General features: G+C 42.0%; 1 protein-coding gene across 2 annotated transcripts in view; it reads left to right on the forward strand.

The window, feature by feature from the left end:
* LOC131251568 (uncharacterized) overlaps positions 1–14,787 on the forward strand; it is a 28,843-nt gene extending 14,056 nt beyond the window's left edge. Inside the window, exons 4-7 of one of the 2 annotated variants that reach the window (XM_058252344.1) lie at positions 10,770–10,895; positions 11,006–11,587; positions 11,772–13,793; positions 14,556–14,787. In XM_058252344.1, coding sequence (XP_058108327.1) covers positions 10,770–10,895; positions 11,006–11,587; positions 11,772–13,793; positions 14,556–14,573 — 2,748 coding nt within the window. In that variant the 3' untranslated portion in view covers positions 14,574–14,787. The remainder of the gene's footprint in view (positions 1–10,769; positions 10,896–11,005; positions 11,588–11,771; positions 13,794–14,555) is intronic. The other variant, XM_058252350.1, reaches the window with a different exon arrangement.
* Positions 14,788–17,757: the final 2,970 nt, after the last annotated feature.

Below are 17,757 nucleotides of genomic sequence, written 5' to 3' on the forward strand. Positions count from 1 at the left end.
AGCTTCCCCAAACAATTATTCAACCCTAACAGCAAGCACTGATCCTCACCCAAATCTATCACTAGCATCAACAAATCATTAATCATCATCTAAAAGGGAAGGATACCAGAGTCCCCAATAAGTCCAAAAGAAGGGCCGGATGGCAAAGGCTCCTCTAAGAATCGATCACAACAATCTCAAATCTCAACTGATTTGAGTTTTTCTACTTTTGGAAGCTCTGAATTTATCCATAGAGCTGAATTGGAAATCAGCATCTAAAACACACCAAAAAATCTTGAAAAAACATCACCAAAATCTTCTAAATTGTTCTCCACCAAAAGATGTACTTCACTCTTCAGGATTGTCTTTCGTATGTAGTGATGACATTAGTTGTGAGCAACCCCCCCACCACCACCACACACACACACAAAAGAAAAAAGAAAACAAAAAGATGACGTTAGTTGTGGTCCCTCCTATTCAAGCCCTCGATTAGCATGCAAATGATGCTCCCTTTTTTTTTAAAAATTAATTTATTATTTTTTATTATTTTAAAGGATGAAATATATTAGAAGAAAAAAAATAGAAGAAAACCCTAAGCAACAAGAAGCAAAAGAAAAGAGAAAAAACATATGCAACTCGAGACTGAACCAATAACAAGCCTCAAGTTGCAGGCTGAGAAAGGAGGAACTCTAGCCTGGAAGTTGGAAACGAGGGAGCTATCTTTTAGAGAGAGATAGATGGACCATTCTCGAACTTCCATGGCAATGAGAGCGACTATAGCATTTGGCGAGTTGGATGAGTTATGGAAGCAGTGAAGGTTGCTTTTGTGCCATACAACCCATAAGGTGGCCACCCCAAAAAGCCTCCACAGGGACAGAGTCTTTGTCAAGACTAGGGTTGTGCCAGGCATGCAAGAAGGATGGAATGCATCTTGGTGATACCCAATTCACTGAGAACTTAGCACAGTTGACAATCCAGATAGCCGGTGAGAAAGGGCAGTGGATGAAGAGGTGAGGGATAGACTCTGCCAGTCTGAGGCATAGAGGGCAAGCATTGGGGAGCTATCAATCTGCGCTTCTGAAGGTTGTCTGTAGTCAGGGTTCTTCCTCTAGCAAGCAACCACGCGAAAGCAATAACTTTTAGAGGACCTTTGGAAGGGAAAGATTGAGCTTGTGGGTAGCTGGAGAAGGCTAAATCCCCTGCAAGAGTCCTTTGGAAGGGAAAGACTGAGCTTGTGGGTAGCTGGAGAAGGCTGAATCCCCTGCAAGAGTTGGAAGAGAGAGAGAGAGAGAGTGTGTGTGTGTGTTTTTAGTCTCTGAATCAGACAGGTTTCTTCTGCAAGGAGGGCCTCTGGTTCGGGCTCTAGAACCAGAGGGAGAGAAACAATCGGCAACAGAAACAGAGATGTTAGAGGAGATATTGGCCATATTGGGATAGGCATTAGTTAAAGGTCTTTCTGAGACCTAGCTGTCAAGCCAAAATCTGATGTTTGTACCATTACCCAGGCTGAAAGAGACTTCCTGTAAAAAGGGATTCCTAACACCTAAAATAGTTTTCCATATGGCAGAAGCCCTGTAGAGGGAGAATAGCTTAGTGAACCAACCACCATCCTCCGCACTATACTTGGTAGCAATAGCTTCCCTCTACCTACTTCCAGCCTCGGAACTAAAGCACCAAAGCCATTTTCCCAATAGGGCAGAATTAATATTAGCGAGGACTCTAATCCCAGCCTCTCCCTCAGTATAAGGTCTACAAACGTCAGACCAGTTGAGGAGATGGAATTTGGGGTGGGGGAAGCTCCCATTCTAGAGAAAATCTCTCCCCTAATTTTCTCAAAATTTTGGATAATAGATTTAGGTCCTCAGAAGAGGGACAGGAAGTAGGAGGGAAGATTGGAAGGGAGAATTTGATAAGAGTAAAGCATCCTCCCAAAGAAAGGTATCAACTTTTCTAAGGGGCAAGTTTCCTATCCATTCTTTCAAGAACACATCCCAGAGATGATTGGGAGGTTTTCCAATGCAGAGAGGCAGGCCGAGGTATTTGGAAGGGAAGGATCTAGATTTGCTGCCAAAAGTATCTGCAAGGGAAGCAAGAGTATCGTTAGAGATGGTAGTGCCCAACATCTCACTTTTAAAAAGGTTAACCTTGAGACGAGATATGGTTTCAAAGCATCCTATGAACATGTGTAAAATAAAAACAACAGAATCAGATTCAGAAGCTTCACAGAGCAGCAAAGTTTGCAAATTGTATGTGGGGAATAGGGGGATAGGAAGAGGCAAGATTGAAGCCCCTGAAGTAACCCACAAAGGGCCCTTTGGACAACATACGACTAAGACCATCAACAATTATAACAAAGAGATAAGGGGAGAGGGCCCTTGGAAGCTTAAAAGAAGCCTTTAGAGGATCCATTGACCAGAACAGAGAAAGAAACCGAGGAGAGACATTCATAAATCCACCCTCTCCATTTCCTACCCTAGCCAAATGTGCCTAGCATGTAATCAAGGTAGGTCCAATCTGCATGGTCAAAAGCCTTTTCTATATCTAATTTGCAGACAGTTCTCCCTTCCCCCGATTTATGACCAGACTCAGTACGTTAATGGGCAAGTAATGCACAGTCCAAGATCTGTCCATGAGCAAGAAAAGCCCCCTGAGATTCAGATATGATTGAAGAGAGAATAGGGCGCAATCTGGATGCTAGAAATTTAGCCAAAATTTTATAGGAGCACACAGAAAAGGCTTATTGGCAAAAAATCTTTAACATCAGAAGCCTCTTCAATTTTAGGGATGAGAATGAAAGAGGGTCCCATGTCACATGAAATTTTCCCAGAGCTATGGAATTCAACAACAAAGCAATAATATCATCTTTAACTAGATCTAGAATATCTAAAAAAAGGCTGCTGGAGATATCTCGCTTGCTAAGGAAAACACTGCTTGTTTAATTTCTTTTTCAGAGAAGGCACTTTCAAGATAGGAAGTGTTGCCGGTTGAGAGTTGAGGAATCAGCAGGTTATCTAAAGTAGGTCTCGACCAAGATCAGAAGAAAGCAACGACGAGTAGAAAGAGACAATGTGGCTAGATACCTAGCTCTGGGTGTCAAGATTGCTATTGAGTATGACTTTAGCCCAATAATTATAGAAGGGGATTCTAGGAACATGGTAAAATGGATTATAGAAGGCCGATACCGTTGGAGACTAATCAATCGTATCGAGGAATCCTCAGAAATATCCTCGCCTCTCTCAGCATATTCTGTCATGTAATATTTTAAATATCGTTATCGCGTAATGTATCGTAGCCTTGGGATACAAATACATCTCAGTTATCGAATGGGATATATCGGTTGTATCACATAATGTATCGCTGTTGTTGGTAAACGTGGGAATATTGGTAAATAGATCGAATTTTTCAATGAAACTTTAGGGATTTTTGAAAAAGACATCAATACATACTTTGAAATCAAAACATTACAAAAGAAAAGTGCACATAATAGGGGTTTCCTTTGTATAGGGTCTTAATATATGCGATGTCTTACTGAACTAATGCAAGCATATTCAAAGTCTATTCATATAATTTATAAAAATAAGAAGACATGTATGGAAAAACAAGCAACACATTCAACAACGAAAGGTGAATCACTAGATCAGGTTACGTACATGTTTGATCATGTGTGGATACTAAGATTGCAACTGATTTGTGAGAAATTGAGAAATTTTGATTTTTCCTAATTTTCTGCAACTTGGCCCATCTCTCCCAAATCTCGAAATCGAAGCTTCAAATCCATGATTTTTCATGGAAAACATGAAGAATCATAGATTTGTAACCATTTGACATTGATTTAACGTGATTTACAGCAAGATAGTGGATCGAAAATCGAAAATGCTCACTAGATCGAATAGGTGGGATATATTGGCACTACCTATGCATTTCGTATCACACAGGTGGGATACAAGATACATCGTGGGATATATCGGTCGATATCATCGATACTTAAAACACTGTTGTCATTCACATTGGTGAGCTCTCTACAGTTCACAAGTTAGCCAAGGAAGGTGTGCTTCAGGATGAATACAGATTTCGGACAAGAGCCAAGGCTTATAGCTCTGGCACTGTTGCATCATCCTTTTTCTTTTTGAATAAACAAGTTTGTAGTATAAGTGAGGCAAAAAGAATAGGTGTCAAGGACATAGATGGTATAGCAGTAATAGATCCTTGCTTGGGTAAAGATGACAACGATCCATCTGTAAGTCTGTCATGACCTACTGTTGATGAAGAAATTAAAGTGGAAAACCCACAGGAATTACTTTCATATGATTTCTCTACAGCATCTATAATTCAGGAACTAGAAGGATGGCAAGCAACAAAATACAATATTAGATGTATTATAACTGGCACCATCCCTGTGATCTCACAGTTGTGACATAGAGCACTACCCGATTGAGCTATGGGCTCATCCATGTGTATTATTGTATGCCTAAGTTTGTGTTTCCTTGTATGTGAGCAATACCATCTGAAAAATGTCAGTCACTGAGTTGAGGTTTTGACTTGGTGACCAACATGGTTTTATTGCTAAGATCTGTTTTAAATCATAATAGTTGTCCGTTGACTAGCCAAACCCAAGTGGGAAGGGTTCTTTTGAGACAAAGAAGTGTTCAATCTGGCTTGTGCTCAGTCGCTAGTGCTCTTTTAATGGGATATATTATATTTGGTGCTGGGCCCACTGTTCGATTTAAGATTGAAGATAAAGATCAGATGAAAAAGGTATTCTTCAAGAAGCGCAACCATCTGCATTTCCTGTTCTCAACGTGCATTGTTAAGATGTTAATGCTGTAGCAGTGGTGAACTGGATTGACAAACTTCTGGCTAACAAAACAGTTTCCACCTGCCGATCTTCTCATTGTTGAGGTGGCGAAAATGGCATTCAGATACAAAAGGTCTTTGAATTTAAATTACTTAAAAGTATAATCTAAGATTCACTGTCCTTCTAGCCTGACATGAAATATTAAACCAGAAAAGAATGAAGGTACTTCATTATCATAGCATTCAGACAGCAAACCCATTCTCATTCTGCTCCCTCATTTACCTGAGAGCTGACACGTTAGTAGTACAAGGTGCTACTCCTAGATCAGTTTGCAAGTTTATCCATCACCATAGCCTTGTCCAAGCCATATGGGTTGGCTACGGATCTTATTTTTCCAACATTCTTATCTCAGGTCCCGTCCTCAGTAAGTAAATGAGTCTTCATATCCTACTGCACCACCTTGATCCAATCTGTTTAGCATTCCCCTCATCCTCCTTTCAGGCCCTTTATCTCTAATCAATGTTCCCCTCTTTATGAGGTGCATCTCTTGTTTCCATAGGAACATAGCCAGACCATCTCAGCCAACTCTTCATCAATTTATCTTCTAGTAGGCTGCCTAGCCTGTTTCTGATGACCTCATTCTTGATTCTTTTTTTCCTATTCTTCCAACACATCCTTCTCAACATTCTCATCTCTGCAACAGTTGTCCTCTGTTCTTGTTGCCTCCTTATTGCCCAACACTGCCCTACGTAAGTTTATTACATGTGCTAAGGGTTAACTTTTTTCAACTGAAGAAATAAATATATAGTTAGTGTAATATCAATAGAAACAAAATATCTTGATCTAAAATTAGCAGGAATTTCCAAATTGGTACATACCTGACTGTGATTATTGAAAAAGGAATTATATGATCCTTGACTCGAGGATATGTATGGTATCCTTGGGCATTAGTTTGTACAAGCTGGTCTGCTGTTAGTTGATTCAAACTTTTGAAATTTTGGGCTTACTGTTGATGGATCCAAAAGTCTTCATTATAGGATGATCCTTGTCCATTGAATAGTGACGCACACATAAATGGCTATGAAAAATGGCAACAATGGTTCATGGTCAATGGAAAGAAGGCTAACAGATTGGACCTCTAGAATCTTCTGATCTAGGTTTTCCTGTTTGTTGCCATTGTCACTTCTGTGTATATCCGCTTTGGATCTAAATATCTAATATGTATTTGTGTTGCATATTGAAAAAGTTGAGATCTCTTCAATCATTAATAATTGGAGTCACTGTGACTCACATCATTTGGTTTATAAAAACCGTCCACTTCATCTATGTATAGAAGACTTTAAGTTTGGCATCTTGGGCGCCCCAAGTAGTGTAATCGTAAGTTTTCTCATACCAATGCAATGAAGTTCTTGTGTCCTCCACATTCCACTTGGTAAAATTTTGATGCAGGACATGAAATTAAACATGATGTGTGAGATTTCAGGCTTAAAATCACCTTAGTTCAGAAACAATTACACAAATTCTATATCCCACATAAAAAGTCTAAACATTCAAGTAAAGGGGAATCTATGTGGGTCCAGGCCTACACAGGCTAAGACTGGACCAATAAAAATTATAAACCAGACGATGCTCAAAGGGAAATAGAAATCAACTACACATGCATAGCAAACAGTCCTTAATCTAAGGGATTCCTCAAACTCAATTCAAGGAGCCCTAGGGTGAAAAAAATGGGCAAATAAATTAGGGCTAATGCAAACTAAGGCTAGGGTTTAGGAAATAGGAATGAAAAGAGGAAAACCAGAGGAAAACCTGACCTGGAGAAAGCTCCTGCGTGCAGATGGTGGCCCGGGGCTGACGCACTTGCGCGAGTGGGCTGGCCGCACGTGTGATGAAAGCCCGTCTCCGCAAAGTGACACCTAGGCCTTGGTTGGCCAGGGGAGACCTCCAATCCCTCAAAGTTTGACAACGATCCGACGTAAGGTCGAAGCGTAGTCCTCCGCCGAAGTTTCAGCCCTCCTACAAGTCCAGATTCTGGAAACTGGCTGTAGGGGGATGAATAGCTGCAAAAGCTGAGAAATTCAAACAATAATGATGATAGAAGATGAGATATATGAATGAGAGAGGGTAGGGACGGATGGGAATAGATGTAGCTTTACACCACGTAGTTAGCCCTTCAAAAAGGGAGGGCTTCGCACCCACTTTTGAATTCTTCCACAACTCACTAAGAGTAGAAAAATAAAGTAGGAATTTTTATTAAGCTTCAATGAATCAAAAGAACTATAAGGGGTGCCTATTTATAGGAAAACCCTATACCCCAAAACTCTCGCCATGTGCACAACCTATTACTTGGCAATGAAGTAAACTAAAATAAAAACCAAACAAAGAAATCTAAAACATTTATGATGTTCTAAATAACAACAATAAGCAAAACCTAAAGTATGAAATCAATCCGACTAGTGGGCTACGATCATGAGATCCTATGGTGGGCTTTTCTTGATTGTCGGGCCCACTCTTTTGAATCAAAACTGTCTCCTAACTAGGAGGCCCTCCCTGGACGTCGTCATCGATCCAGATCGACGGTGGGGGTCCTCCTAGCGTACGTGTGTAGGGGGCGGCGTGCGTGCACGTGATGTCCCCATCAATTCTCTCAGGCTGCGAAGATTTCGCCACTGGCGAAATAAAACTCCTGACCCGCTCAAGGATGTCAAGATCAAGTCTTTGAAGCTCTTCCTCAGTGAACCACGTGCTGTCTGAAGTTGGGCGTGACTTCCATTTAACCAGACACTTCTGAAACCCGCTGTCCGATGTTGAAACTATCTGATGGTCCAAGATCCTCTATTTCCTCTCTGAGTGTGTAAAGGTTAGGTATGAGAGGTAGATGCTGGGAAGAAAGGTCAGGAAGAGTAGGTATGAGAGGTAGTGGCTGGGAAAATGGGTGAGGACGGGTAGGTATGGGAGGTAGATGCTGGGAAAATGGGTCGGGACGGGTAGGTATGGGATGTAGAGGTTGGAAAAATGGGTCGGGAAGGGTAGGTATGGGATGTAGAGCCTGGGAAGAAAGGTCAGGAAGAGTAGGTATGGGAGGTAGAGGCTGAGAAAATGAGTCAGGAAGAGGCCATGGATCAAGGGAAAGGTCTGGGGAATTAGGATGGTTAGGCGAAATGATGGACAATGCATCAATGACCCCTTGAAATGCAACTAGATCTTCCATATTGAATGTGAAACTAATTCCCATGGAGGGTGGAAGATTTGCCACATATGCATTGAGACTGTTTCGTTTTATAATTTTGAAGGGTCCAGTGCTACGCGCGCGTAACTTACGAACGATCCCCAAAGGATACCGCTCGGGCCTGATGCGGACCATCACAGAGTCCCTTACATTGAATTCCTTGAAACATTTATGTTGGTCTGCAAAAAATTTGTAACGTTCATTACTAGTAGTGATCTTTTGCCTGATTTCTTGATGCCATGAATGAATGTTATATGCAAAAGACTTTGTAGACTCTAACGGCCTATGAGACAGTGACATGGGGACAAGATCAATAGGTTTCTCAGGTTTATAACCAGTAACGCCTTCATAAGGATTGAGACCTGTGGATTTATCGACAGAACTATTAAACGCAAACTCGGCTGTAGGTATTACGGTATCCCATGTTCTAGTGTGCTCTATATCCCTCCTGGGGGGAGACTCATCCGGTAGATAATCAGGAAAGCCGTCACGAAACTCATCCACTACCGGAATGGCCTCAGTGGGTAACTCTACAGAAGCCTCTGGTGCACTCTCTCTAGCCACGAGGCCGCACATGTTGTACCTCTCAAAATAATGGTCTTGATATCTCTCATGGGGTGGGGGTACGGGTGCAAGCCCATTACTGACTCTTTGGCCACCTCCATTCATTGGTCTATCCCCCTGGCCACTTGCTTGAGATTGACCATATTTCCTAATGGCGGGGTATGTCCTGAGGGAGGCCTCTATTTGGTCAAGGTGTTGATTTATGCTTTGTTCCAAGCACTTACCCCAAGACTCAATCTGCTGTGACAGTTTGTTTAGTGACTCTAGTAGTTGTTCCATGTTTAGTGTAGGGTGCTAGCCAAAACCATGACTCGTACGTGTGGGCATACAACTTGCTAACTCCACCTAAGGACTTTTTACGACGACTATATGTGACTAAATGATCTTATGAGACTCTATATGAGGGAAACTACGCAGTGTTACTAAAATCCAGCAATATAGTTGTCAAATTAAAGGAATAACAGAAAGTTACAGCAATGTTAATTGCTAACTTCCTGCTAACAGAAATTTCAGCAACTAATATCAGAGACTATGGACTCCTAAAAGCTACATGTGATGGACTGGATGCATGAAGGACTCAAACAAACTAACCCTAAACAAGTAATGTATTCCCCTATAAGAGCCCTAAGCTCTAATACCAAATTTGATGCAGGACATGAAATTAAACATGATGTGTGAGATTTCATGCTTAAAATCACCATAGTTCAGAAACAATCACACAAATTCCATATCCCACATAAAAAATTCAAACATTCAAGCAAAGGGGAATTTATGCAGGTCCAGGCCTACACAGGCTATAAGACTAGACCAATAAAAATTATAAACCAAACAATGCTCAAAGGGAAATAGAAATCAACTGCACATGCATAGCAAACAGTCCTTAATCTAAGTGATTCCCCAATCTCAATTCAAGGAGCTCTAGGGTGAAAAAACGGGCAAATAAATTAGGGCTCATGTAAACTAAGGCTAGGGTTTAGGAAATAGGAATGAAAGGAGGAAAATCAGAGGAAAACCTGACCCGGAGAAAGCTCTTGCGTGCAGATGGTGGCCCACGGCTGACGCACGTGTGCGGGTGGGTTGACCGCACATGTGATGGAAGCCCGCCTCCCCAAAGTGAAGACCTTCAATCCCTCCAAGTTTGACGACGATCCGACGTAAGGTCGAGGCGTAGTCCTCCGCCGAAGTTTCAGCCCTCCTACAGGTCTAGATTCTGCAAATTGGCTATAGGGGGATGAATAGTTGCAAAAACTGAGAAATTAAAAGCAATAATGATGATATAAGATGAGATATAGGAATGGGAGAGGGTAAGGACGGATGATGATAGATGTGGCTTCACACCACGTAGTTAGCCCTTCGAAAAGGGAGGGCTTTACGCCCACTTTTGAATTCTTCCACAACTCACTAAGAGAGCAGAAAAATAAAGCATGAATTTTTATTAAGCTTCAATGAATCAAAAAAACTACAATGGATGCTTATTTATTGGAGAACCCTATACCCTAAAACTCGCGCCATGTGTGCAACCTATTACTTGGCGATGAAGTAAACTAAAATAAAAACCAAACAAAGAAATCTAAAGTGTTCATGATATTCTAAATAATAACAATAAGCAAAACCTAATATATGAAATCAATCCCACTAGTGGGCTACGATAATGAAATCCCATGGTGGGCTTTTCTTGATTGTCGGGCCCACTTTTTTGAATCAAAACTTTGTCTCCTAACTAGGAGGCCCTCCCTGGATGTCGTCATCGATCCAGATCGATGGTGGGGGTCCTTCTTCTGGCGTACGTGCGTAGGGAGGCGACGTGCGTGCGCGTGATGTCCCCACCAAATTTATTATGAATCTGCACACACAGGACTTCCTGTCAAAATCTGCAAAATTCACTTTAGCATAACCCATCGTAGGCATTTATCTTCGATAATGTGAAGAGTTTTGTGTCTGTGTTTGTAGCCATTTATCATATTGCTATCGTGCATGTACTAGCTCTCTAAACAAAGGTCCTCATATATTGGATAACACTTGATGCCTCTTCAAATATGCTGTAGGAATTTGCAGCATAATAAGTTTTCCCTTCAGCATGACCCATCTGTTCAATTCATTTCAGTGAATTTTCCATATCTATTCTATCTTCTGGAGAGGCTGATCTGGGATTTCACATTTGAGTCTGTTTCATTTATTGTTCTTTTGTTTTATATGATGAAGTCAAAGGGAGTACGCAGTGACAACACTGAGAATACAGTTACCTCATCAGAGGATGTAGAGAGGCCTGACAGAACAGCTGCTGTTGATAGTTCAAGACAATGGGCAGATCTGCCTGCTAAGATGCATGTATGCAATTAACTTGACTATTTACTTTATTTGCCTTTCCAAATATCAACTGTAGAGAGGCTGTTGTATTTCTTAGCGCCCCTTCTATCAACTTAAGGCACATTTTGCAGAACATGCATCATCCTCAAAGAGAACAATTGGATGAGCCCGCCCATGAGAAGAACCTAGGTGCAGGATATGGAGATTATGAATTTGTTTCTGATCTTCCACAGCGTTCAGACCTAGGAGCTGGAAAAGCAAATGACAGGGTTGCAGTGAGAGGACGAGAAAAGCCTTGGTATGGAACTGGTAGCAGTGATGTAGAGACAACAGCTGCAGAAAGGAATGGTTCTGATATTTCAAATGCATATGGAAATTACCAAGCACCCAGACCTTCGCAAGCACTTACTCAGATGCATGCACCAAATAACATGGCAACAAGAAGCAGCAAAGGGATGCTGGAGAACTGGAAGAACTCGGAGGAAGAAGAGTATATGTGGGAGGATATGAACTCCAGATTGAAAGATCATGGGGGGGCTGAAAACTCACAGAAAGATGGGTGGACTTATGATGGCATGGAGAAGCCGATAAGCTTGCAAAGAGGCAAATGGATGCCTTTGGAGACTGAACTTCTTGAAACTCAGTGGAACACACTCAATACTTCTCAATTGAAGAAGCCTTCTGGAGGTGGAGATAGAGTTCCATTGCGAAGAGTACTATTCTTCTCCTAATGTCTAAATCATTTTAGATTGTCTTGTGCTTATGCTTGTGCTTGTTTTTGTGTGCACGCATGTGCGTGGCTGTGCGTTCACTTTGGTTTTGCTAGTTGGCCATTCAGAATGTAATGCTGCATGATCAATTTTCTTATTCCCATATGTTTTCATTTTGCTCATGCAGGATTCTGAAGATGAACTTGCACAGCTTCACGGCCAACCACGTAATGGGTCCAGGCTTATTAGAGAAACTTCCACAGATTCACTATCCAGAGAACATGGAGAACAAACTTCATTTGGGCAGCAGACAGCATTTACGTGGTCATCACTAGAGCCACATCCTGTGGATGGTTTGAACTGCACACGCATAGGTTCAACAATTTCAGAACAATCTGACAGTACCCCTCCAACTGGTAGCGTATCAATGATTGTGAGTTCATCTTTGTCCAGAACAGTACTTAAGCCACATATAAGGCTACCTGTATCTCCGTCAAGCTTTGGATCTCTGGCCAATGTGGTTTCAGGATCAAGTGGGAAGCTTGGGCATCAACAGTCACAGCCTCTGGGACTAGCACCATCTGTTCCATCACATGGACACCAACATCCCCACTCACCTTCATCATCAGTGCTCCATAAGCATCAGCATTCCCGTAGTTTGAGTGACCACAATCACACACTAGCGCAGTTGTTACCTCAACCAGGTGAAATATCTTCTCAGCCTGCAAGAGAGCCAGGCCAAGTACCACATATTAAAGTTGCTCAAGATTCAACTGCTGCTGTGCCTCAAAATCAGATTCAGTCAAGCATGTTGCGCAATTTACAGTTGCCCTCTTCACAGCTGCCCTCTCAGCATTTGCAAAATCCATTGCCTTCTTTAGCACTGCTAGATCAGCTCAGGCATCATGTTCCCCTCCCACAGCAGCCACTGCCAGAAGTATCGCTGCAGCCGATGCAATCTCAACCATCTGGTCAGAACCAGAAGCTATCATCTCCAACAGCCATCGTCAGTGCTCCCCAAACAACAGGGAACCTAAGGCCTGGCCATTCAAATAGTCCTACAGATATCGTGGGACAATCTAGTGCAGGGAGTTTATTGTTGGCCCTTATGAAGAGCGGACTGGTCACCAATAGTTTTCCGAGCCTGAGTTATCTGTCATCATCAACGCCATCTATTTTGAAGAGTCAGCCTCCTTTACCAAGTGGACCTCCTCCTGTCCCGCTGACAACATCTTCCTTGCCTACGGTAACGCCTGCTTCTGTACCAGGCCCAACCTCCCATGTTGATATACCTGCTTCTGCCGCACATCCTCCCAGAGTAGTCCCGCCTCCACTGCCACCTGGCCCACCACCTCCCTCATCCCATGTGACATTGTCTCAGATGTCAAACTCTACTAGTACTGTCTTGAATCCCCTCTCTACTCTTTTGAGCTCATTAGTTGCAAAAGGATTATTATCAGAACCACCAAAAGAATCACCAGCTGTCACTGCATGTCAGATTCCCATCGAACTCCAGAATCAGAGCACAGGCACCACTACCAGTGCCTCCATGCCTGTTTCTTGTAGTTCACCTTCCTCATCCCTATCTCACTCTTCTGCAAAGGAATCTGCTGCAAAAGGCACTACCTTGTCTCAAGCAACAACAGTAGAGACAAAGGACATGATAGGCACTATGTTTAAACCAGAAATCATCCGACAATTGCATCCATTAGTGATTGATGCCCTATTTGATGACCTTCCACATCAGTGCAGTATATGCGGCCTTCGACTAAAACTCGAAGAACAGTTTGCGAGACACTTGGACTGGCATACTTCAATGAAACATGAGTTGAGCAGTTGCAAGAGTGTTTCCCGGGAATGGTATGCAAGTTTGAGGGACTGGGTTGCTGGGAATTTGGGACCTTCATGTGGACCTATGCCTACTGTTTCCATGGAAGTGGTGGCCACATCAGCGGAGAAATGTGAACCAATGGTCCCCGCAGATGAAAGCCAGGTCATATGTGTGTTGTGCGGAGAGCCCTTTGAGGATTTTTACAGTGACGAAAGGGACGAATGGATGTACAAGGGTGCAATGTATATGACTACACTTGATGGGAAAGGTGATGCAGGACACACTGATGGGAGTGCTGCAGAGGGCCCTATTGTACATGCCAACTGCGTGTCAAGAAGCTCAAATGGTGAATTGGACATGGCTGGGCCTGTTGAAATGGTATGGCAGTATTCTCTAAATTGACTTGATTTCGAAATGGATCCTATTCTTTCTGCTCAGTGACATGTTTTAAGTTTCCGTGGCTGTGATGATCCCAACTTGATTCCCCTAATGGAGGTAAATTGGGAAACCCAAGTAACCCACAATCATATTTCCATGATTGAACAAATACATACAGTTTGCCCCATCCACTTTGGAATCTTGTGATCTCTAGCGTCTGGCAACTTCTGGCCATGAAAGTGTTTATTTTTACCTTTCGTTGCCTGCTTGTTTCATTTCTGGTAAAGAAGAGCTGAGGTTTTCCTTCAAACAGCGAACCTAAGAGCTAAGGCTCAATGTAGGCTGTCAATGAACCAAGCGAGCTCAAATGACTACAGGCCTTGGTCTGACATGTGCTGAGCTTCTGCCGTGCAATGCTTCTGTTGGTTCTGACTGTGACCTAGATTCGGGGTCCCATTACTAAATAAGTTAGGCTTGGACTGGAAGTCTCTATGGGCTAATCTTAGGTCCATGACCCTGTTTGGACCTAAAAAGTAAATGGGACCTGGCCTGGGCCCTTACTAGCGACATTCTAAACAGCTCCATTTCTACAAGTACTCTTAAACCATGATGCTAAGCCTTCATAGTAAACCTACAAACCAGAATCTGAGTCTTGGAGATGCAATAAACTCTAATGTAGATTCTGAAATTTCTGCTTCTTATGCTGCATAAATAAGTAGATGGATGTTTGAGCCTTTATTTGTTGGGGGTTGGTGTTTGCAGGATCAAGTGGATGGTTGATATCCCAAAGGGAAATTGCACATCATTATTTGTAATGCAGGTACATACGTAAAAGTCGGGTCCTGCCAATCAGGTTTGCTCCAACAGGTTATGTATGCATACTGTTCATGGTATTTTGCTTGTGCCTCAAAATGGGAGCTCATCTCTCTGATTTTTGTCTTCTCGTCTATTATCATATTTTTAAAAGAAATAGATCTACAGCTCTGTTGATCAATTATCGTTTTTCTTTTGTTTCATCTAATGTGGTCTGCATGTGGTTGCTGATGTTTTATTTTACTTGCCATGGTGAAGTGGGTTGTCCTTGTTTCTGGTATCTGATGCTAGCAACTGAAGAATGCCCCTTTGCGTTCATGTGTATGGTGGGGCCTGCTCTGCCTTGGGTGCATATACAATCCGCAGTAAACTGTAGACCTGACTGTATCATCAATTCTAACAGAATTCAAGAGTCTAGTCATGTTTTCGCTCTTTCTATATGCCTGCATTTTGGAGCTAACATTGTTAGGGAGACGAGAAAAAAGGATTTTCTGTACTCTTCCCATTTTCTTGAAATGGGCTCTTGGTGACTTGCTCATTTTTTGCCTATGGCATGTTAAGGTTTGTCTTTGATTATCTTGCTAGTCTCTCAGCAGTTTAAGTGGCGAGAGTGTGATTATTATTATTATTAGTAGTAGTAGTAGTAGTAGCAGTAGTTTATGCTGACTTAATCAACTTGGACTCGGCTCAAATAAATGACGTGAAGCTCCTCTCCCTCCCCCGCTCCCTAGCAGCTCCCTCTCCCTCTCATTTTATGTTATGTTTCTTTGTTTGATTAAAGCTGAAAGAGGAAAGGAAGACTTCATGCTCCTTCAATTGTCAAATACAGTAGGAAATGGTAACCCGATTGTGCTGCAGATCAAGACTGATCAGGAAGGAATAATTTTAAAAAACGAGTTACCCTAACCTACAATCCGTCCATTTCATCTTGGATTTGAAATGATGGTTACTGTAAATTTTGGAACAGTCCTGCCTTGCCTATGTTTGGGCGATCCAAATACTTGCTATTGTGGAATTTATTATTGGTATGCCATGTACCAAAAATTCCATTGGTTGGAGGAATCTCAATCCTTAAATAGGTGGTGGACAAAGCAATACACTACGTTGAGATGTATTCTAGCAGACTGATGATATCCTAACTTCGTTAATGGTACCTGTTTATACCCATTTTCGGCGCCTTGACATGAACCAACAGAGAGATGCCATGTGGAGACTGTGTTTAGCATATGCAGAATCCGTACTTGCACATGAAGAAAATTGCTTTTGATCTTCCTTCGGTGTTATGTATGTTGTCGTTAATGTGATGGTATGGATTTTATGGACTCTTATCAGGCCCTTTAAGGGGAGGAATTATCGCATGCCATGTGGCCATGATTAACGTGCCTATTAAATGAGGCAACGTGCCTGGCACGTCTATAAAATATAAAAAACCTGTCGAGCAAGCATATCCTATCTTACAACTGGATATGATTTCATCTACCAGGTTCTCTTACAATTCTTCTAAAATGTGAGATTTCTCCGAGGGATGTTCGGAGAACTAGCAGCGATGTAGAATATTTCAAAGATCAAGGCGTTGAATTGACTTCCGAGTCAATCTAGACCCAGTCTCCGACCTAGATCGTAAAAGGACGGCTGAACATATGTCGGCTGAGTTGGGCCTATTTTCACTATTGACCCTTGCTACTAAGCCAAATTATCAAGTTCAAGGTGACTCGAACGATTAGTTAATCTATGATTAGGGCATCAGTCTGCACTAGAGAAATGACAAAGATGTTGATCATATACGGTAATCTTCTAGTCTACACTGATCCACCTTGCCTCCATAGAAACGACAACAATGTTTATCATCACGAGGTGGGCCATGGCTAACAATCATGATATATGGACCCGATCATCAAGGACATCATCCCATGTGATCCAAGCAAAGATGCTAAGAAGATGAGGCCAAACAAGTCTACACGTTCAGGAAGGAATCATGTATCTGGTAAGCCTGCATAAAGGATCCAGAAGCCCAACAAGGGGCTTTCACCACCTCGAGAAAGCTACAAAAGGAGTACAAGGAGAAAAACAGGCCTACACCAAAGAAAGCTACAAAAGGAGTACAAGGAGAAAAACAGGCCTACACCAAACACATTTATATACTTTTACATCTACTTTACATTAATGTCTATCTTATTTTTCCTTGTTTAGTTCGCTACTAGCCAGCGGACTTCGTTGTAGCATGTTTATCTTATGAGTAGGTTAAATATTTGTGACCTTAAGTCGCCAGATCACCAGTTTCATAAAAGTTATGATTCAGTTGTTCATATCCTAATCATATCCTATTGACTACCTGTCTTGATTGTCTGTTCCAATAAGCGCATCAGGTATTTATTTAGTTTGTTGACTACCTGTCTTGATTGTCTGTTCCAATAGGCGCATCAGGTATTTATTTAGTTTCTCGCTTTTATTTATATATGGTTATAAAGTACGATGATTGTAATAAGGCTGAGTTATTAATAAAATTAATTGTGTTTAGCTTGGCCTATATTCCATTTTTTGCAAATCTTTCATTCTAATTGAGAAATACTACACTAATGTGTTGGTGTAATAAAAAGTCCTTAAGCCGGCCGATCTTGCATCTACCAGCATAAGACAAAAAAGAACTCATTCATAAGGGCTAACCCCTACCCTTGCACAAATTGCTTGAGTGCGGAGCACATTAATTGGTAGTCGAGAGGACCCTGGATCCTAGTCCAGTCTCCAATCTATCCATCTTGGCATGGGGGCACCAACAATTCAGTCAAGCAAAGCAAACCCTTGAGTCGGGCAAACTCTGGCATGCCCGCGCAATCATACACACACATGTACAACTGATTTAGGCCCTCGGTTACATGAGTGGCTCGGCTGGCTGAATTAAGAGCAACACCCTTTCGTGGCACGCCCAGTGGGACCCAATGAATGTGTGTATTTCTCAATTAGAAAGATATACCACCAAAATTGAAAAAGAGTAGTTCTATTGCCAATGTTGTGGAATAACAATGAGACTTTGCTTAGCATTATGAGCTTGCCGTTGTCGTTGACGTTGACGTAAAAGCATCCTCCCATCATGCCCCGTGTGATTTTGCTGCATTCATGAATCAATTCACGAAGTGTGTCACGCCCCAAACTC

The sequence above is a fragment of the Magnolia sinica genome, chromosome 1 (assembly GCF_029962835.1).
Source record: "Magnolia sinica isolate HGM2019 chromosome 1, MsV1, whole genome shotgun sequence".
NCBI classification, from domain to species: domain Eukaryota; kingdom Viridiplantae; phylum Streptophyta; class Magnoliopsida; order Magnoliales; family Magnoliaceae; genus Magnolia; species Magnolia sinica.